The sequence below is a fragment of the Amblyraja radiata genome, chromosome 5 (assembly GCF_010909765.2).
Source record: "Amblyraja radiata isolate CabotCenter1 chromosome 5, sAmbRad1.1.pri, whole genome shotgun sequence".
In the NCBI taxonomy this organism is placed as follows: Eukaryota; Metazoa; Chordata; class Chondrichthyes; order Rajiformes; family Rajidae; genus Amblyraja; species Amblyraja radiata.
This window is the reverse complement of record NC_045960.1, coordinates 60,078,246-60,101,483: the sequence shown is the minus strand read 5'-3', so window position 1 is coordinate 60,101,483 and position 23,238 is coordinate 60,078,246. Positions and strand designations below refer to the sequence as shown.

The following is a 23,238-nucleotide window of genomic DNA, read 5'->3' as shown; positions in this document are numbered from 1 at the left end:
ATCTTGTAAACCTTCGCTGCACTGCCTCCAGGGCTAGTACATCCTTTCTTAAGTATGGACCCCAGAACTGTACACAGTATTCCAAATGTGGTCTCACTAATACTGTGTACAGCTGCAGCAAGACCTCCGTGTTTTTATACTCAATCCCCCTAGCAATAAAGGCCAAAACTCCATTGGCCTTCCTGATTGCTTGCTGCACCTGCATACTAACTTTTAGTGATTCATGTACTAATACCCCTAGATCCCTTTGCGTTGCATTACAACGCAGCTCCTCCTCATTTAGAAAATAACTTGCCCTATCATCTTTTTTCCCAAAGTGAATGACTTCACATTTATTAGTATTAAATTTCATCTGCCAAGTTGTTGGGTCGAGCTCGGATGGGACATCTCGGTCAGCATGAACAAGTTGGGCTGAAGGGCCTGTTTCTGTGCTATACTACATAGCAATGAAGAAATAGTTTTCAAAGTTACCATTATTTTGATTAATTAAAAGTGTCCTTTGGCTGAAATCGAGTGGCAGTTTAATTTCAGAAAACAAGCACCAGTTGCTTTCTCTGGTTTGTACTGTTATGATGGAACTCTTATTTCCATTTTCCATACATCAGCTGTGTTGAATACTTAGGGCCAATGTGTGCACAGCAATTGCCTACTCCACTGTATAAAATGTTGCTTTCATTGAAAACTAATGGAGTAATATATAAAACATAGCATAGGAGCAGGCCCTCCGGCCCACATGTCCAAGCTGAATAGGATGTCAAGATTCTGCAATTGATAGAGTGCAGTTTTGCCTTTCTTCTCACTTCTACTGGAGTTAATTGCAAACCTGTGATTACTGAAAATTGCATTTCACTTCAAATTTAAGTTGACCATAACAAGAATCATAGAATTGTTTTCCTCAGTGAAGGGTTTTAAATGGGGTAGATGGTATGGAAAATGAACTTTAACAAGCAATTTTAAATAAATATTTTATGATTAGCTTTACATTACTCTGCATAACATATTACAAGAAAAATCTGTATTATCTATAATCATATTCGATCAAAGTTACTGGCTGGAAGAATATGCTACCAAACCCTTCATTTACAGTAATTAAACACATTATCATAATTTGCACTGTATAGGTGGTGGACAGTAAAACTAGAACATAATTTAAAAAAAAACATAATCTCAGTCAATCTCTGCCTCTAATGTTTAATAACAGCTGTCCACAGATTCTCTGTTTAATAACATGCAAAGACAGATAAGTTTCATAAGCAGAGTTTGGACATTTTTTTGGGCAGTGGTAGAGTTGCTGCCTTACAGCAGCAGAGATTCGGGTTTGATGCTGCCGTCTGTACGGAGTTTGTACATTCTCCCCATAACCATGTGGGTTTTCTCCGAGAACTTTCGTTTCCTCCCACACTCCAAAGACGTACAGGTTTGTAAGTTAGTTGGCTTGGTATAAATGTAAAAATTGTCCCTAGTGTAGGATAGTGTTACTGTGTGGGTATCGCTGGTCGGTGAGGACTCGGTAGGCCGAAGTGCCTGTTTCCACGCTGTATCTCTCAACTAAAGTGCTCAAAATCGTCAACATGGATGATATGTTATTAACGGGGTCACCACTACCATTCTAGCTTATGATTGGTTTAATCCATCTGATATAGCCAACTAATTGTTCTTAGAGTAATCTACTCAAGTCAAAACGTAAGTGCTCAACAAAGATCATTGTTGTATTGTTTGCCCCTGTTAAATAAAGGAGTTTATTAACATAATATATTAATTACAAAATAAATCTCAATTACGTATTTGTCATGTTAGAATCATAAAAGCCTTCAAGCCCAAAGGGGGCCATTCATGTCACCATTTCCAAACTAGCTCTTAGCTGAAAGTATATATAATCCCAGTTATTCCAGGTTTCCCTGCAAATATAATATTTTGTACCATGAGGTTCAAGTTTACATTTATTGTCACTGCACCAATTGGTACAATTTGGGTTGCCATGCAGCCATACGAATAAAAAGAACACAACACACGATAGAATTTAACATGAACATCCCCACACAGTGGAATCAGCGTTTCCCACTGTGAGGGAAGGCAACAAAGTTCGTCCTTTCTCCCTGTTCCCCATGGTTGGGCCTCGAGCCTTCCGCAGTCGCCGCTACGGCGGCCCGATGCTCAGGCCCTCTCGCCGGGATGATCGAAACTCCGACGCCGGATTGGAAGAACACCCTGAGCGACCTGGAGCTTCCGAATCGGCCACCTCCCACTGGAGACTGCGGCTCCCGAGCTGGGCGGAGATTCAACACCGACGACCCTCGGCAAAGGTATCCCAGGACTCCGCGATGTTAAGGTCAGCGCCGCCCGCGGCTGGAAGCTCCGCAGACCACAGCTCCACGGTGTCAAAATCGGCACTCCCAGCACTCCGGAGCTCCACACGGCGACCTCAGTAAGGCATCGCCCGCTCCGCGATGGTACCTCAGTGCTGCGCCGCTGCTGAAGCTGAAGCACTGGCCGGTCCCCGGCAGGAAAGGCCGCGCCAATCCAGAGGGTAGGCCGCGAGGAGGGGGCGAAGATGCGGCTTGGAGGAAAGACGCATCCTCGACCAGGTAGTGACTAACAAAAACAGTTTACCCCTTCTTCCCCCTATCCCCCACGTAAAAGGAACACTGATTGTGAAAAAGTATTCCAATGAGCAACAAAGCATCATTGCATAAAATATCTCTGAACCTCTGTGCCCACAATGACAACTTTAAATAGATCACTTTGAATCACAGACTTTCAGCTTGTGAAAATAGTCCACCACTCAGTTTTCTTCTTCATTTCCCTTTGTAACTTCTATAAAAGTGAGATAGACACTACCTCAATGCAAGAAGAATTATGCAATGAGCTGATCAATAACAAGTAACATACATGTCTCATAAGTGCTAAAACATGACCAACTCTGACAAGAAAGAATGTAACCAGGAATTCAGGATGCTCATCACCACTGATCAGCATCCTGAAGATCACCATAGACCAGAAACTCAATTGGACCAGCCACATAAATGCAGTGGCTTTAAAAGCAAGTCAGCCATGGAGTATCCTGTGGTGAATGACTCACTTCCTGAATCTTCATTACATTTCCACAAGGCATATCAGAAGGCTGTGGAATATGCTCCAGTTGCAGCTTCGACAATACTCAACAAGCTTTGAAATGCATCCGCTGAGTTGCACCCGCTGAGTTTCCCCAGCAATTGTGTGTACCTTTGAAATGCATTACAGTTACTCAACTATGCTAGTCCGACAGCACTGCCAAAGACTGCGACTTTTGACACCATATAGAAGAGGCGCAGGTACATTAGAATGCCATCGTAAGAAACATATCCTGATTTGGAAACACATCCTTCAATAATACTGGGTTTGAATCCCAGATCAGCAGCGCAACAGCAGAATTGGTAAGTTGTAACAAATGTCCCTAGTTTATGTAGGTTGTTGAACAGGGTGATCACTGGTTAGTGTGGACTCGATAGACCGAAGGGCCTATTTCCACACTGTATCTCTAAAGTCTAAAGAATTGTGGGAGTACCTCTATTAATGCAGCGGTTCAGGGTGGCAGGACACTGCAAAGTTCTCAAGGGCAAATTTGGATGGACTTTAAATGCACAACTGATAAGTAAATAAAAAATATCCGTTAAAATTGTTAGTAATTGTAATTAATTTAATTAAAATCACCAGAATCTGATAACACCGGTCGATATGTCCTCATACATCTCATAACAGTAGATGCCCATTCCTGATGGTCGACACAAAATGCTGGAATAACTCAGCGGGGCAGGGAGCATCTCTGGAGAGAAGGAATGGCTGACGTTTTGTGTCGAGACCCTTCTTCAGACTGATGTCAGGAGAGTGGGGAAATAGTAAAGATGAGGTAGTGGGGGCTTGGAAAACGGAAGTCATTGAAGAGACGAAGGGCATGTGAGGTGTCTTGGACATAGGTTGGGAGAGATTGGACCAGGGGGAATAGGATGGAGTCGAGGTATGTGGAAATTAATTCAGTGGGACATGACAAGCAGAAACAATGGGTCTGCCAAGGCAGTTCTGTTTGTGGATTTTGGGGAGAAGATAAAATCAGGCTGAGCGGGGCTGGGGAATGATTAGGTTGGAGACTTTGGAGGACAGAGAGCCGGAAGTAATGAAATCAAAAACGGTATGTGATATTAAGGTCTGGTGCTTGTCTGTGGGATCATGATCCAAGGATAAGTAGGAGGAGGTGTCTGAGAGTTGTTGCCTGGTCTCAGCTCGGTCGACGTCAGCGCGCCAGACTACCACGGCACCTCCCTTGTCGGCGGGTTTGATTATCAAGTGGAGGTTGCTGCAGAGTGAGCAGAGGGTTGTACATTCAGGGGGAGGTTAGTGTAGGTAAGAGGAGTGGAAAAGTTGAGATGGTTGATGTCCCGCCGGCAGTTGGAAATAAAAAGGTCTAAAGAGGGTAGAGGGCCATCCGGGGGAGTCGAAGAGGAGGGGGTCCGATGGATACGGGAGAAGGGGTCATCACTGGGTGGTGAGGACTCCTTCCCATAGAAAAAGGCACGGAGGCGGAGGTGACGGAAGAAAAGCTCTACAGCGTGGCGGACCTGGAACTTGTTGAGGTGGGGGCGGAGTTGAATGAAGGTGAGATCTCTGGTGAGGACAGACCATTCCGTATCAGAAAGGGGGAGGTCAGGGGGGATGGTGAAGGCACGACAAGGGTGGAGGTTGGGGTCGGAGGAGGGCAGGTGAGTAGATGGAGGTCGAGGCGATGTCTGGTGAGGGGAGATGGTGGGTGTTCAGAGAGGAGGGGGGCATGAGGACTATATATGGGTGGGGAGTAGCTGGAGCTACCTGGTTAAAAGGGGAGGGGAAGAATGCCCAATGCTGAGATCACCAATATTTAAACAGCACTGTACACATCTGTCATGGTTCAATGGTTTTGTACAACATGTACCCAATGCTACAGACAGTGTTCTAACTGTGTGTTGACAGATTATTGCATAATTTCATCATTAATTTAGTCTAGAGATACAATGCAGAAACAGGCCCATTTGGCCCACCGAGTCTGCGCCGACCAGCGATCCCCACACATCAACACTATCCTCTACACACTAGGGACAATTTACACATACACCAAGCCAATTAACCTACAAACCTGTACATCTTTGGAGCGTGGGAGGAAACTGAAGGTCTTGGGAAAAACCCATGCAGCCACGGGGAGAACGTACAACCTCCGTACAGACACAGCACCCAGCTCGAAACTGGGTCTCCGGCGCTGCAAGGCAGCAACGACAGCTGCGCCACTGTGTCGTCCAAAATTGAGAAATGATATACAATCCCTTCTAAATCAAAAGCTGTAGAAGGTGTAAGCGTCCAATTTGTTTATATCGTTTTCCTCACCCAATCAGAAAGCAGAAGGGAACTTGCTAGGTATCACCACTTCTACTACAGTAGCTAACCAATATCACATTGGAAGCTTATGCCCCTGGGACTGAACGGAAACCTCTGGAGACTTTGTGCCCCACCCAAGGGGAACCTCTTTACGTGCGGTTCCCGGAAGTTGCAGGTGGTTGCCGGAGGTTGCAGGTAGTGGAAGCAGGTAGGGAGACTGACAAAAACCTCCAGGGGTTGTCAGTCAGGTTGTCAAAGGGGGTTGTTGGTTGTCACAGGACTTCGATAATCTGCCTTCCAAAGGATCACCAGGATTACTGAGGTGTTGAACCCCATCCCTCAGGCAATGTTTCCAGCAAAGATATGTTAGTCAGGAATCCTATTGCTTTTCTAGAAGGCAGCTGGGCCTCTAGCATCAGAAATTATTTCAGTCTTCCAACATTCTCTTCCACAGAATGTCAAAGGTTTCCGACAAGCCACTGTGTAATGTTGCACCAAGACAGGCAAAGGCACATGGAGAATGTACACAAAGGAAGTGCACAAGTATAAAAAGCTTATGGCCAATGTCACAATCTCATAAGTGGCTCAATTTCATCTTTTAATTCGGTTGGAATATTTATTTAGTAGTATTTTTATTTTGGCATTAAGACTAGGCAAATAATGTGATGGACAGTTACAAAAAAAAGGGGATGTGAGAGATTGTGTGTTTATGGATATTTGGGTTTGGGTTTTTTGGGTTTACAGTTTCCATGGAGAACACAGACAGAAAGTGACGATCTGGAATACCACTTCACAACCTTCCTCTATTGCCAACACCTCGACTACCATAATTTAGCTCATGACATAATGGTAAATGTTTGCAAGCCTTTTCTTTACATTTGTGCACAAATGTTGGTCTTCATTGCACATCCATTTCTGCCTTGAACTGTATGACTGACCAGGCTATTTTCAAGAGTAATTAACCACTGATGGGCCTGGAATTCCATAGGCACTAGAGTGGGTAAGGATGTCAGGTTCCTTGTCCTAAGGAACTCCAGTGCATTAGATATGTTTTACAATTATCTGGTATGTATAATCACCAATACTAAATCTTGCTATTTATTCTGGATTTCATGCTGCAGTGGGAAATGAATTCCTAATTTGCGCAGGACTCTGAAAACAAGGTGTTTGATTAATAATCCGCAGTAAATGACAGTTAAAAATCCACAGTAAATGACAGGCAATTAAAAAAATACTGGTTCAATTTTTCACTGTTGCTCTTTGTCCACCTTTGGCAGAAAGTCAATGAATTATTAATGGATGGCACAGTGGTAGAACTACTGCCTTACAGATCCTGAGCTCAGGTGCTGTCTGTTTGGTGTTTCATAGAAACAGAAAATGGGTGCAAGAGTAGGCCATTCAGCCCTTCGAGCCAGCATCATCATTCAAAATGATCATGGCTGATAATCAAAATCAGTACCCCATTCCTGCTTTCCCCCCCATATTCTTCGATTCGATTCTCACGGTGCGACCTGACGCAAGACTTAACAAGAGTTTAACATCGTGGGAACCTCCTGCGATAACAGTACGGCATTCGTGGACCACCGAGGACCTCCGTGGCGCTAACGGCAGGTAGTCGTGTAACTTTGTAAGGTCAGGAGAAAATTCAAAATTTTTTGAATTTCTCCAAGAGTGACTTGAGCACTTTTTGGTGAGCGTTGCAACATTGTATGAACGCAGATGCCAGTGCGATATCCGTGCGATATCCGTAATGACTCTTGCGGGTACCGTGGGAACTCCTGCGAACGGTAAACCCGGAAGCTTGACAGAGGGGACATAAGGTGAGTAAAAAAGGTGGTCTCAATATCGCCAATGGACCATGTGTCCATCGAGGACGTCCCACCTAATTGTCATTGTTTGAGAATCTTTTTCACAGTAAGACTTGCAGAGATGTCTCTCAGAAAAGCGCAAAGAAAGGGGTCAAAGAAAGTCAGAAAGTTTTTAGCCATGCAGGTAAATGAGGAGGAGACTCAGCAAGAGAGACAGGTGGAGAGGCAAGAGGAGATGCCAGAGATACCACTGCCTGTGGGCTCCTTGGAGCAGGGGGAGGGTGATCCTTTACTCTTGTGCATTTTTTTTTTCTGTTGGTGGCTCCACATTTTATAATATCCTGAAGTGTGATAAAGCTTTTACCTCAGCATTTTGATTGTCATTGCTTGTTTACCTCACTGCTAAATAAATTTATTTTTTACTATCAGCTTGATGTCTGCAAATCGTCATTAATACATCACTACAAGATGAATGTCTCTAATGTTATAATCCCTCTCATGCTGAAACACAAAATACCTTAATGGAGGTGATATAATCACATTTTCACTCATTTACATTTTTGAGTGTGCAGGACACTGAAATGTTCAGCTATTTAAACGTGTTCTTCACCTCTTGGTAGAAAATGAAATAAGACAATCAGCACGGTAAATGTGATACAAAGTCTTTATTCCTATTTGACAATATAAGAAGACGAATTCTGTCACATATTGAGAGGAGATGCATCACACAAAACATTTGTCTGTAAAAGGGCCTCGCAAACACGAAATACAACAAATGAGGCACGCGAGATTATTTAAAACACATTATATCCATCAACCTCCGCTACCAGCGTGAACTCAGGCATTTAAAGGGACAATGCAATGTTCTAAACGGCAGGTTTTGCGGACGAACATCTTATAGGAAGCACTTTTCAGAGGACAACACTAGGAAGTCAGCTTATAACATGCAGTAGTGTTCCTGTGGTCGGCTACCCATCAATATAGCTGTCCTGCCACGGCACACTCCCCAATTGTGAATTGTAGTAAGCGCAGAGATGGTCTCTTTGCTCTTTCACATTGGATGTGCCCGAGTTACCTTTCAAACGCTGCAGTGAGACCATTTTCAACTTGTTCGCACCACTTCTCCAAGCACCTAGTGTTACTTCCCCTGTGTCACTGTCCACTATGTCACCGTCCTGGATCGATGTTGCTGATCCAGCAGCTGCACCTCTCATTCAGATCAGGTTGTGCAGAACACATGCTGCATATACTCTCCACATTCTTGGGCCTCTGCTCCATTGTCTTGAGCAAGCATCTAAATCTGTTTGCCAAGATGCCAAAATAATTTTCTACTACCCTCCTGGCCCTTGACAGCCTGTAATTGAAGATCCTCTGTTCCCTAGTTAGATTCCTCTGTGGATATGGCTTCATAATCCAGGGCCGTAGTGCAAAGGCTTCATCAGCAACCATCGCATATGGGATGTCCGGGCTGTCTTCTCCTGACAGAAGTTCTGGATCAGGCATGCCTGCTGTTCCACCTTCCATTTTCTTTCCAAGCCAGGTTTCTTTCCAAATCCGGCCATCACCAACACTTCCAGGTGTGCCCACATCCACATACAGGAAGTTGTAGTTATAATCAACCACCGCCATGAGTACAATTGAGTGGAATTTCTTGTAATTGAAATAATTTGAGCCACCTCCGGGTGGTTTACGAATTGCCACATGCTTGCCATCCAAAGCCCCACATGTGTGAGCAAAGTTCCACCTGTTTTCAAACCCCAGTGCAACTCTCTTCCACGCATCTGGTGTACTGGGGCATTCCATCACTTCAGCTGAATAAAATTGGATGATTGCCTCACAGGTTTCTCGGACAATACCACAGATGCTGTTGGTGGCGACAAGAAAGTTGTAAGATAGATTTTTATAAGAATCGACTGAGGCCAAGTAGCGGAGGGTGATTGCTATGCGCAACCCTGGTTCCAGTGCCTTTCTCATTACAGTGTCAGTCTTCTTCAGTAGAGGTCCCAAATTATTCTTTAACTCATTAAAGAGCTCGGGTGAAATTCTGACAAAGTTTTTGAATGCACTTTTATCCTCTTCACACAGCACATTAAGCAGTTGCTCATATTGTCCAAATTGAGGTCTCCGTTGAAACATGGGCTTAACCCAGTGAGACTTCCTCTTAATTCTCTTTTTAATTAATCTCACCCTTCTGCCTTCACGCAAACGTTTTCGATGCACATGTTGCGCTAATGCATACAGCACGTCAATGAAAATAACAACCAGCCTGTACTCGAACCAACTTTGTATAGGCATGTCTGCAAATGAGCCAATTCTACGAACGGAGGATATTTATATAGTGTGTGAAAAAAAGTGACATCATTTGTGCCACGTGATTAACTACACTACAGTCCACGATGTTCATTCACGATTAACGGGAAAGATCGGGAGACGGACAAGTCGCTCGCACAAATGACAGAATTGCCGAGTACCGTGGGAACTCTTTATCTACCCCCCGTTATATCGTGCGTAACTCGTGCTGGACCACGACCACTTCACTCTGGTGACATCTTGCGTCAGGTCGCACCGTGAGAACCGGCCATAAGAGCTATATCTAACTCTCTCAACTACAGATAAGCAAAGTTTAGATAAGCAAAACTGGAAGTAGATGCCATGATCAATCGTACAGTGGTTGCAGCAAGGAAAGGACGAATTAGGAGAGTAGGAGACATTCAAATGGATTCACAGGAAAAGTGGGCATAAACCGGGGTAGCCATGTTTCACGGTACTCAAAGTTGAGTTTTGTAAGATATTTCTGAGGCAGCACTATTGTTGTGGGGTTGGCTATTGTGGGAGCAATCTTTTCCAGTCAGCAAGTTAGTGGGATTAACACTGAGCAAGTCATGCCTATAAACCACCCTAAATTACTTCAGGAAAGAATGTCTCAGTTTAGTCTAGAGATACAGCGCGGATACAGGCCCTTCGGCCCACAAAGGTTCCAAATGTTGACCGTGTGGGTTTTCTCCGGGTGCTCCAGTTTCCTATCACATAACGTGCGGTTTATAGGTTAATAGGCCCTTGTAAATTCCCCTTAATATGAAAGGAGCGGATATAAATGTGGGAAAACATAGAACTAGTGTGAACAAGTGATTGATGGTCATTGTGGATTCAGTGGGCAAAGGACCTGTTTGCATGCTGCATTATTCAATCAATTAAAAGAAATACCATGATTGCACTATTGGTAGTATTCCTACTGTTTGTGAATATCAGCAGATGAAAGATTATAAAAATGGCTGGAGTACATTTACAAAACTCATTGTAGGTCTGGAGGATAAATGCTTCTCATCCAGACCTGACAACGTCATAATTGTAAACATCTCACTCCTACCATTCCCTGTTACCTCATGTCCACTTATCAGGTGCTCTGCCCCATAAGCAAGTGATGAAATTGAAAAAGGAAAAAAAATTGCCAGAAGCCTGGGAAATATTTACTGTAGAGTTTTTCATCCACAGATCCTACCACCACCTGGCTGCATATCCCCACTTAAATAACAGGATCCAGGTTTTAGATTTTCAAGCAGCAATGATGGTTTAAGAGGAACTGATGGACAGAATTGTTGACAGAAATTAACCTATAAGAAAAGGCCTTTACTGGAATATATTTGGTGCAGACTATTGAGCTATCCGCACGTTAGATCACAACTAGATTTTTCAAAAGTATAAATTAAGAAATGCCACATCAAAAGAGTTGAAATGATGTTTTGCAAGTCATCCACTCTTGATGTCGTTCATTTTAAAAATAACCCAGTTTTATTTACAAATCTGAGTAATCTCACATGATGTCAACTTGTCTGTTGTGTCAGTCTATAATTAAATCTAACGTTGGCAAATCTGTTTGCTTCACTTAATTTGAATTAATCATCCATGATATAGAAGATAAAGGAAATCTCAGTAACTGATGATTAATGGAGAATACAATGAAATTTAATGTAACTCATTTGAGCCAATTTTTAAACTACTTGTCTCTGGTGTATTCCATTTTTTTTTTCTGATCAGCATCAGACATATATATTTTTTGCTGAGAATGAATCCCAGACCAAGACTGTCAGAGCAGCTGCACATCAAAGGCAGGAAGGGATAAAGACATTTCGTGGAGTTTTAGTTTAAAATACAGTCAACCAACCATTTAATTTCCTAAAAAAGCACTCAGTTTTACAGTTCAATATATTATTTTGTAGCATTTGTTGGGGAAATGGTACACAGAAAAAGGAGCAACAAACCACTTTACATCAGTGCCCATGTGGCTTTACAGTTTAATTTGTCATGATTTCAGATATTCAAAAAAATCCTCTCAAGATAATTCAAAAGTGAAATTTTGTAAAATTCATTGAATTATATGAAAAAAAGTCTGTTTAAACGATGACAATATTCTGCTTTATATTGGAATCATGTGCCACTGTGTCATGATTTAATTGCCTGCTTCATCGTTATTGACCTATAACCTGAGCTCTTAGTCATCTATTATCAACATCTCGAGGTAGTGAGCAAGCTTTCTAATTTACAACTTGTTATTGTACTAGTTCACAAGCACTTCCAGTAACTAAGTCATAAATGTCGATAAGCATTAATTACGTGAATAGTATTTAGCTTTGGAATGTGGAGCTGTGGCCAAATTGGCCTGAAATGAATGGACATCATGGCAGGAAGTTTTAAAAGCGAGATGCACTGCTAGTTGAGCAAAGATTCCTTTTGTGCTGAAGTTGTTTGTGATCAGCCACTGTACTCAAGTTGCCAAATGTCCAGAGCCGACACAGTATTACTGACTACAGTTAACTCTTTCAATCTTGATTTAATATACTAGAATCATGATTATTTTCTGTTAAATTACACTGAAATATAATTGTCATTCCAGAAAATCGTACATAATTAAATGTTGGTTGGAAAACCTCACCCACTGTGAGCACAGAAGACAAATTTAGACACACATTTCGAATTCAGGAAGCGAGTGGAGTACATGCGCCAATCAGCATCAATGGTGCCAAAGTAAATTTCCTCGGCGTAAATATCACCAGCAACTTATCCTGGACCAACCATATTGAAGCTAAGGCCAAGAAAGCACCCCAAAGCCTCTACTTCCTTAAGAAGACTAAGAAAGTTCAGCATGTTTCCCATTACTTTTACCAAATCCTACAGATGCACCACAAAAGGCATACCATCTTGATACATCACAGCTTGGTTTGGGAACAGCTCTGCTCAAGACAGGCACGTGCCGCCATGGTAGGCAAGGTAGGCACTGCCTACCCTGACTAAAATTATGAAATGGTAATTATTTATTATAAATAGTAAAGGCATGGGAGAATTATGCCTATCTAAGAGATCGATCTCTTAGGTAGGCATAATTCTCCGTGCCTCAACCGCAGCACTTGCAACACGCGAAAGTCTGTGCAGCCCATGTGCCGTAGATGCTGCTTCAAGCCGTCAATGACAAGCGGGGCTGAAGGCAGCTGGAATTCTGCCTTTGCTGTACTGCGCAGGCGCAGCAGCCTACTGCGCATGCGCAGCGCAAGTTTCTTGGATTGGCATTATTTTAAGAGTATCTTAAGAAACAGAGAGAGAAGAATGTACCAATAATGTGGTAAGTACATTTCTTGGTGCTATATGTTTTTAAATACCGTATTTCCTGGGGTGGGGGGGGAGCTCCTTTCACAGTGTTTGGCGAGTCTGGCCCGGGGTAAAGTTGCGGGGAGGGCAGGAGCGTTGTGAAGGAGGGGATCAGGGCCAGTAACCCACTTGCGACACTCCGGGCACGGAGCCACCGCATTGTGGCCGGGGAGTGAATTAGCTCGGGTGGCTGCGAGTGGCCGCCGGGGCTGGACAGCCCCTCTGCCGGCCCCTGCGCACCTCTGGCGATGCTCTCCACCTGAAAACCTCTCGCCGGCCTCACTCATGTCAGCCGCTTCCCGTAAATCCTTAAATTTCGACAGCGCGCTCAAGGGACCAATTCAGGTTAGAAACATAGAAACATAGAAAATAGGAGCAGGAGTAGGCCATTCGGCCCTTCGAGCCTGCACCGCCATTCAATATGATAATGGCTGATCATCTAACTCAGTATCATGTGCCTGCCTTCTCTCCATACCGCATGATCCCTTTAGCCACAAGGGCCACATCTAACTCCCTCTTAAATATAGCCAATGAACTGGCCTCAACTACATTCTGTGGCAGAGAATTCCAGAGATTCACCACTCTGTGTAAAAAATGTTTTTCTCATCTCAGTCCTAAAAGATATTCCCTTTATCCTTAAACTGTGACTCGGCTGTCGGAATTTAAGGATTTGCGGGAAGCGGCTGACATGAGAGCACTGCCAGAGGTGAGCGGGCCGGCAGAAGGCGCTGAAGTGGCAGCCGGTTCTGCTGTCGGGTCCTAGCAACCGCTCGCAGTCACCCGCTGCTTCCCTCCCTGGAAGAGGAGTCCTCCGTCCCCCACCCATTCAGTAATTAAAAAATGAAGAAGATTTAGAAGCCTTGGGCAAATTGAATTGTTACTTGTTTTTATTTTTTATTTTTACGGAGAGAACAATTTGCGCATGCGCGGTTTAAGATTTTTTTGTAAAAGCCGACTGACTGCCTACCTTGAGTAATTACTCACGGCACGTGCCTGGCTCAAGACCACAAGAAATTGCAGAGAATTATGGATGTGGCCCAGTCCATCACACGACCAACACTCCACTATCAACTCCATTACACTTTACGTTCCTTGGTAAAGCAGCCAATATTATCATAGACCTGTTTCACCCTGGTGATTCCATCTTCTCCCCTTTCCTGTCAGGCAGAAGACACAGATGGTAGGCTGCTCTGGTCGGTTAGATTACATGAGATTCAAGGAGAAATAGCTGACTGGATAGAAAATTGGCTTCATGAAAGGAAGCAGAAGGTTGTTTTTTTCAGATTGGAAGCCTGTCCCTCAGGTTTGGTGCTGGGCCCATTGTTATTTATCATCTATATCGATGATTTGGATAAGAACGTACAAGGCATGATTAGCAAGTTTGCAGTTGAAATTTGATGGGTAACATGGGTGGTATTGTAGAGTGCAGATGGTTTTCAAAAATTGCAGCATGGCCTTGATTAGGCAGGTGGCTGAGGAATGGTTAATGGAATGTAATACAGAGATGTGTTATATTTTAGGAAGCCTAATCAGGGCAGGACCAACACAGTGACTGACAGGGCTCTGCAGAGTGTTGTAGAGCAGTGGGATCGAGGAATGCAGGTAAATAGTTCCTTGTAAATGACATCATAGACAGACGGGGTGGTCAAAGGTTTTTGGCACATTGACATTCATCAACCAGAGTATTGAGTATAGCAGTTGGAAAGTCATGTTACAGTTGTACAAGACATTAATGAGACCGCATTTGGAGTACTATGTTCAGTTTTGGTCACCCTGTTATAGGAAAGATGTTGGTAAGCTGTCGTTGTGTCCTTGGGCAAGACACTTCACCCACCTTTGCCTGTGTGTGAATGTGTGTGAATGTGTGTGAGTGATTGGTGGTGGTCGGAGGGGCCGTAGGCGCAGATTGGCAGCCACGCTTCCGTCAGTCTGCCCCAGGGCAGCTGTGGCTACAGAAGTAGCTTGCCACCACCGAGTGTGACTGAGGAGTGAATGAATAATGCGATGTAAAGCGCCTTGAGTATTAGAAAGGCGCTATATAAATCCCATCCATTATTATTATTATTAAGCTGGAAAGGTTGCGGAGAACTTTTAAAAGGATGTTGCTAGAACTCGATGACTTGAGCTATAGAGAGAGGTTGGGCAGGCTGGGACTTTATTTCTTGGAGGTCAGGCAGGCGAGGGTTAATCTTAAAGAGGTGTATAAGATCATGAGAAGAATAGATAGGGTAAATGTACACACAGTCTTTTACCCAGAGTAGGGGAATCGAAAAAACCTGAGGGCATAGGTTTAAGGTGAGGGGAGAAAGATTTAATAGGAACCCGAAGGGCAACATTTTTTACACAAGGGTGGCAGATATATGAAACGAGCTGCCAGAGGAGGTAGTTGACGCCGGTACTATCACTAAAAACATTTGGGCAGGTACATAAAAAACATACACCAGATTTAGAGGGATATGGGCCAAATACAGTCAAATGGGACTAGTGTAGATGGGGCATGTTCCTACGTTGTATGACTAAAAATTAGAAATCACATACTACCAAATTGAGGAACAGCTTCTTCCCTGCTGAATGTTCCTCCTAATACTGGGGTTCTTCCAACCTACCTCATTGCTGACCTTGGACTTTTACTCTGTGACTATAAAATTATAATGCTATAACATTATATTCTGCATTCTGGTATGTTTTTCCTTAAAATATTACACAGAATGAAACAACATAAACTTTTTAAAAAGGTTACTCCAAATAGGTCTGTAATTTATTAATATTTTCCTGGCAAAATGATACTACATACAACATATACAATTAGTTTATTTTAGGACTAGGACACTGTTAAGTAATAATTATAATTTAATATACCTTTAAAACCTGGCCTTCATGCTACAAAGTGCAACATTTTCTAAGTTTTCTCAAGCAAGAATGGTTCATAAATGTTGAATTTCTTGTTATATACAGCTTTTTTGCTGATTATAGTAAAGGCAGCTAAATTACTATTCCCTATGGAGGATCCAAATGGCACCAACAGATAACTCTCAGTGCTTAATTAATTTGTAACCACTTTGGAAGTTGCTATCAGACTTCACCCAGCATAATAGTAAACATTTTGGATCTAAACCATTATTTTACACAACAAGTTCCAACCAAATATTGCAAACGTTGTCATTAAAACAAAATGGAATAGTATCATACATTACCTCCACTGTTGCATATTTAAATCAAACCAATTATTAATGTAATTCAGCATTAAGATAACTCATATATAAGATAATGCTGCAACATTTTAGATAAAACACAGGCACAGAAAAATAAGAGGCTGGAATGCATGAAACATTGCCAATTCCCCCCCCCCCCCACCCCCTCCCTCACCCCACAGCTGACTTTGTCCGCAGATGCTGCTCAACTCATGAGTTCCTCCAGCAGTTTTTTGTTCCTGTCAGAGTGTAGAAAAATAATTTAATTTCACAGAAGGGGCATCATCAATAAATGGAGGCCAAAACAGAGGAATCACCAAAACCTTACCAAGCAGTAGGATCTTCAAGGAGATGGTAGTAGAATGCATAATGAAGTAGGGCTTAATAGAAAGCCTGTCCTCCATCACATCACACCTCACACCCAACATACATATATGCATTCTATCCAATGTGAAGAAGGCACAAACAGAAGCAGCACTTTATACATCACATAAAATGTGTGAGTAGTGCAGCATTAGGAATCTATAATCTCCAAGCCTGCTTACTAAGATTGGAATGTACTTACCAAAGCTAAGCTGTCGGCTCTCACAGTACTCTGCATATTGAGATGAATCCATCGTTCGAGTTTGGCGTTCAGCTCTCTGGGATAATAAACGCAGCATTATATTAAAACTGCTAAATTACTGCTGTAGCTCAAAAAGGATAAATTATTCAAATAATCTAATTCATAATGATATTGAAACCAAATTGCCTATTTAAAGGTATTTTCTAATCTTGTAACTGTCACATTTTAACTGTGAATGAATTGAATTCACACGATAAGAACACGCAAAAGGGATCAGCATTCAATAAATATTGTCCTTTTTGTCCCTTTCTTAAACGTACTTATTTGTAATATCAAGTTATAAAATGCCAATTAAATAAACATAACAATTACTTCAACAAAAGTGACGTAGTATTTGTTAAACTCCAGATACGTTATACAAAATAATACAAATCCATTACAAAACATTTAACTTTCTCCCAAGAAAAGGTTAAATATAATTCCAGTGAAAGATATAAGTTTCACTCTTTATATTTATTTATTTCCTCAATGTGAATTTTTCATTGTCAGTGATGGAACAACACATTCCCTTTGTAATACAATCTCTATATTGCCATACCTTTGTGACAAATCTCATCATTATTTTGTTTATCTGTTTTTCAAGATCTGGCATAATTCGTAAAGCCAATATTTATTGTCAATTCCTATGAGAGGGTGGCACCGGGCACAGCAGTAGAGTTGCTTCCTTACAGAACTAGAGACGCGGGTTCGATCCCCACTACAGGTGCTGTCTGTATGGTATTTGTAAGTTCTCCCCGTGAACTATGTGGGGTTTCTCCGGCTGCTCTAGTTTCCTCCCATACTCCAAAAACTTACAGGTTTGTTGGTTAATTGACTTGGTATCATTGTAAATTGTCCCCAGTGTGTGTAGGATAGTGTAAGCGTTGGGATTGCTGCTCGGTGTGGACTCAGTGGGCTGAAGGGCCTGTTTCTGTGCTGTAGCTCTAGACTGAATTAAACTAAGCTAAGTGGTGGTAGGTCATCTTACTGAGCTGCTGTAATTCCCCATTGAAGATACCACCACAATGCTGTTAGATAGAGAGATTCAGGTTTTAGACCCAGCAATGATGAAGCACATTTCCAACTCGGGGTGGTGTGTCACTTGCAGGGGGATATGGAGGGGGGAATGTTTCTGACCATTTTTCTTGGTGATTGAAGTCAGTGATTTGGGAGGTGCTGTTGGAGTAGTATAGGTGAGTAACCGCTGTGCATTTTGTGGATGGTATAAATGCTACCCACTAATCCTGATGATGGAAAGAAAGAATGCTTCAAGTGGTGGATGCAGGCTGCTTTGTCTTGGATGGTGTTGAACTATTTGAACATTGTTGGAGCTGCACTTATGCAGGCATTGGCAAATATTCCAAAACATTCATGCTGAGTGCTGTATGCTGTGTGCTAAAGCCTTTGGGGTGTCAAGATGTGAATTACTCGTTGCAGAATACCCAGCTTTTGACCTGTACTAAATGTATTATGACTGTGTGTATGGATAATTGAGAGGTGGATAAGAGAGGTTGAACTATTTGATGCAGCACATAGTCTGGGAACAGACAATATGCCAGCAGCGTTTATAAACCCATAGTAATCAGAATCCAAGTACATTACAGAGGAGCTATTTATTCCTGCTAACGGAATACATTAACACCATTGGAACAATGACTCCTAATATTCCCACAACACATCTTCAGACATGAACAATTTAAGGGCATAGCCATTTAAAGAGGTCTAAAGAAGACACATTTTAAAATGATGATCAGTGGCTAAGACAGGAAACTCCTACTTTCAAAGACATACATATGCAAGAAGCATATTTGGATATTTATTTTCCCAACATCCTGGGTCATCCAGCAGTTTGACCTTTAAATGTCAGGGAAACAATTTATTCTGTGAACATGGCTTCAACTTCAGAAAGCTTTTATTAAGGTGCAAACCCTGCTGGAAAACTCAGTAAAATATTATTGCATGGTTGTTTAAAAAAAATGCAGCATGGAAGCAAGATGCCAGGGAAAACGTATGCTTAGCTCGATTCGTAATGTAATCACTCCACTCAGATAAAATGTTAGAAAAACAGATGTTGGTGCATTTTCAAAACATCAGAATTTATCAATGTGAACAGACTAATTCTGGCACAATGAATCCCTGCGCTCCACCCACCTCCAGCCGCTCCTGTTTGACTTCATCAGTATCATCCTCCTCAAGCAAGCCCAGCAGCTCCCCTGTTTGGTCAATGGAACTGAGGAATTCTTGGTAGAGTTTCTGCCGCTTGTTTATACTGCTGCTGGATTTGTCTATGTGTGGGCGAATAAGAGGAAGGAAGAAAAATTACTAATGTAAATTCCTGAACATCTGCAGCACAGATGAGCTTGGAACATACTTTCACCTGCTACACAGACTTCTGTAAATCAAGAATATATTTTTAATGACGTTCCCACCCATCTCTTAAAACAAAGATTTGTAAAGAGAGACTATGGCGCAGCAAAAATTTCAATTACCAAAGGGAGAAGAAAGAATTTAAAGTAATAAAACCATTCAGCACTATTTATATCTTTCAACAGCAATGAAAACCAATTCTTGCTAAAGTTTAAAATATTTTGTAATTTGATTATATTTTATGCTCCAGATGATGGATTGAAGGCCCACGAGAGGAACGTTTTTTTTTTTAACACTTTCTACACACTATGGTAACGGGCACTCCGAGGTCAGACTACATGGAGAGAAAAGTTAATATTCATCTACATGCATAATATTTCAGAAACAAACCTTATTCAGTTTAAAGGAACTTTAAAAAATGTATTTATAAGTAATGATTGACATTAAAATTCTGTGCTGACATGGGTATTTTACAAAGTCAATTGTGACACTAAAACCTGCGACAGACAGTCTGTTGCCCCCAGAGATGGCAAGAAAAGCGTGGACCTCCAAAAATTCTTAAGCCCCTTTCAAATGGAGATAAAGAGATTACTACCAATTCGAGCCCCCTGTCGCAAAACTGACCTGTCCCAAACAAAACTGATACTGAAATATGGTGAACAAATGATTTAATGGCAGTTATTGAACATAGGCCACTACTAAAAATGTAAAATACTCAACTAAATATGGAGCAGGGATGAACAGGATCTTCTAAGCTCCGAAACAGCAGTAAAGACCGCTGTTGCTTCCAGCTCTGTTCAATCCCAAAGCTTCCCTTCGTATTCAAAATCTTTACTGCTCTAATTCTTGATCAAATTGAGAGTTCAAATCTGGCGTCTCAGGTGGAAAGAGGAGGCAATCACTCAGTGTGATGAGGAACTGGCAGAAAAGTAGCAGAGACAGCAAAGGGGAGCATGAAAGCGTGAGATCAAGATTGATCGATCAAGGGTTTCGGTAATCCAAGATTTCACTATTTCAATCAAATGAGAAGAACCCTAACAAAATAAAAACAATTCAGAAATCAACAATGAGTTAGATTAAATAGGCAAGTAAATTTGAGATTTTTCAGCACCTCAATGGAATGCACATTGCATGGCATGCATTGTAAATATATTTCCAAACATTCTCAGACAAAATAAATTAAAAGTGTGATAAATGTTAGCACATACAAACTTGCAGGTACCGAGTTCAACAGGAAAAATACACAATTTCAAAGTGCTCTATAAAAAATGAGAAAATTTGGGAGGAGGGGCGAGAGAACAAACAACTTTGCAGCTGAGGCAAAACACAGCATTAAAAAGAAACAATGAATTCACTATTACAAGGGTAAATAGCAAGGTAAAGCACGTAGATACAAGCAGATTGAATCTAAGAATAACACGAGTACAGATGTTCAGGAGAGGAATGTTCAAGATTTTTTATTAACCCTAGATAGCAGGGAAAGATGAGGCAAGAGGTGTGCAAAATACTAGATATCATTTTGAAGGATCCACCAGATGCAGGAATGTATGTGAACATGGTTAATAGATTTAATATTGTAACCTAATTCTAAAAAAGGTGACAAAACAAGGAACTTCAGATCCACTCAACTGACATCCATTCTGTGAAAATTAAGACCACCATTATTTCCACTGCAGATTACAAGTCTGAACCCAGGTTAAGTGGAAAACTTTGTAGGTCATACCAAAGCAAATGGGGCAATATAATCAGAAGTCAGCTCAAAAACTGTAGACCAAGATGGACAAGAAATGTCAGTGGAAAAACTATAGAAGTTGAAATCTAATGCTGAGAAATAGAAAGTTCCACACACTGGAAGAAAATTATAGGCAACATGTACAATGCATGAACATTATTGAAGGAGCCAAAGGCAAAGGTAAAAAGGATCTAGGAGTTTGTAAGACTCCATGTTAAACATGTATAACCAATAGTGAGCAGTATCAAAACTAATGGTCATTAGACACAGTCAGAGCAAGTAAAGATCAAACCAGGTCGTTTTCTGGCTGGGCTGCAGCTTGAATAGCAAAAGCCACATTAAAGAGCTATATGTATATCCAGTAGCACAGACATTACACGTGGAAAAAAAGGGATAAATTTGTCCCTTCAGCCTGGAAATTCAATACCTGAGAACTAGAGAGATTATTGCAGCCATTTAAAAAATTAACCTCAAATAATACATCAAATGCAAGTTGAAGCAAAGAATTAAGAGACAGAGATTAGTTCTCAAACCAGAGTGGTGTATTTTTCTGTTAATTCACAATTACTCCTAAATGTTTTACAAAGACAGCAATTAATATTGGAGTAAACTTCGAAATGGTGCAGTGGAAGACAACACTAGTTTCTATGAAACAAACTTTCTGTGAGCTAGGGCAGTGGACAGAGACAAGACATTTGTCTGGATCCTTATCAAATAGTTTAAAGAATAGCTAGATGATAGGAATAGCTTCCTGTCCTTACTCTTGCTGCTGAAAAGCCAACTCACCTGCGATTATCATGCGAGAGCCGCCAGAGATTTAGGGTAAGGGTGGGACAAACTCTGAAGCAAGTTTACGCTTTGGGCGGCAATTATGGGAGATCTGCAAATAACTGTGTCGAATGGTAAATGAGCCAATTACTTGAGAAATAGTGAATTAATACAAACATATGGGAATAGAACCAGGCAAATGGAATCCCATGCAGCTGAACAACAGGGAAGGGATTCTGGATGAGTCAGGCATGGATGACTGGTTGAATGCTTCACCAATTCCCATATCTCTGTTCCCATATGTTTGTATTCATGCTTAATGCTGCAAAGGCCGAGGATCCTTAAACCCAACTATGCAAAATATAACTATTCATGCGAAAAAATGAATTAAACTATTTAGCCTAAAATTTCTGGCAGCATCCATGTCTCACTGGAGGTCTCCTAAAATTCCCAGGATGGAGTCATTTCCATTTTGAGGATGGATTATAATTCTCTCTTCACTGTAGAGATCACCCATCACATGAAGATTTTCATAGTGGTTCCCTGTCACTTGAGACTTGATTTTTCAAGCCAGGACAACTAAAATAAATATTGAAACAGAAATGGGCAATTCACCATTTACACCAGTTTACAATAAGTTTTTGAGTTAACTGTAACTTAACTCTACACACCTAAATTCCATAACCTGTGGCTAAGAAAAATCTAATAATATTGGTTGTGATATTTTCAACAGGCGAAAATGAAGCATCTCTTTAGGGCAGCAAGTTCCAAATTGCTTTGACTGTTTGTGTGAAGAACTGTTTCCCGAAATAATCTGTGAAGGCTCTAGCTCTTATTTTAAGACATCCCCCCCTTCCAGACGACACCATCAGATAAAATGGTTTTCATCTACCCCATTTTATTTAATTTCTCACCTTAAAGAATTTAATTAAACCACCCTGGAAACACATGTTGTCAGAAGTGCAGAACTCAAGACAATCTAACTTTTATTCATAATGTTTTACTTTTATCCTGTGCTATTCTGCACCACTTCCAAAGAGAATCACCCATTGCATTAACCTTCAGAAATGCAGCTGGGCTGGTCGAGGGCGTGTCAATGAGGAACATCATGAAGGTAGTGACCATAACCTTTTTTTTAAAACTGTTGTTAAAGAGTAGAAATTAGAATATAAATTAAAGCCATAAACTGGCGGAGGGTTGATTTTCATATGATAAATCAAGACCTTGCAAATTACAGTTCACTTCTTAGCAGAGACGTTTATCACAAGTTAAGGGGAACAAGATTTAATGAGGATTTGGGGAAGAATTGTTTTTAACCTAAAGGATGGCTGAAACCTGGAATGCACTACCTGAATGGGAGATGGAGACAGGTAAATCCACATTTAAGAAATATTTTGGTGAGCACTTGAAACGCTATAGTATAAAAGCCTATAGTCGAGTACTTAAAAGTTGGATTAGCATAGATGAGTGCTTGATGGCCAAAACAAAAATGGCACATTGAAGGGCCTGCTTTCACGCTGAATTATGCTATGATTCCAAATCCCATAGCACTCTGCAGCAAGTGAAGAACTATTGAAGAGTGTCTCCTGCTGCAATGCATAAAAGTTAACGAAAACTATAAATATTAAAAAATGTGGTCCTACGCCTTCTTCGATGCCTTGAAAATTACCCATTGATTGAATGTTACATTATTTAGGCTTATGGATGGCCCAGGGGATACGCTTGCTTCAAGCAGGCATTCTTGCTGAT

At 41.5% G+C, this 23,238-nt stretch overlaps 1 protein-coding gene across 2 annotated transcripts in view; it reads right to left on the bottom strand.

The window, feature by feature from the left end:
- supt3h (SPT3 homolog, SAGA and STAGA complex component) overlaps nucleotides 1–23,238 on the bottom strand; it is a 380,516-nt gene that overhangs the window by 81,834 nt on the left and 275,444 nt on the right. For both annotated transcript variants that reach the window (XM_033021335.1, XM_033021336.1), the window contains exons 6-7: nucleotides 18,774–18,907; nucleotides 16,584–16,659 (exon numbers count right to left, since the gene is read on the bottom strand). In XM_033021335.1, coding sequence (XP_032877226.1) covers nucleotides 16,584–16,659; nucleotides 18,774–18,907 — 210 coding nt within the window. The remainder of the gene's footprint in view (nucleotides 1–16,583; nucleotides 16,660–18,773; nucleotides 18,908–23,238) is intronic.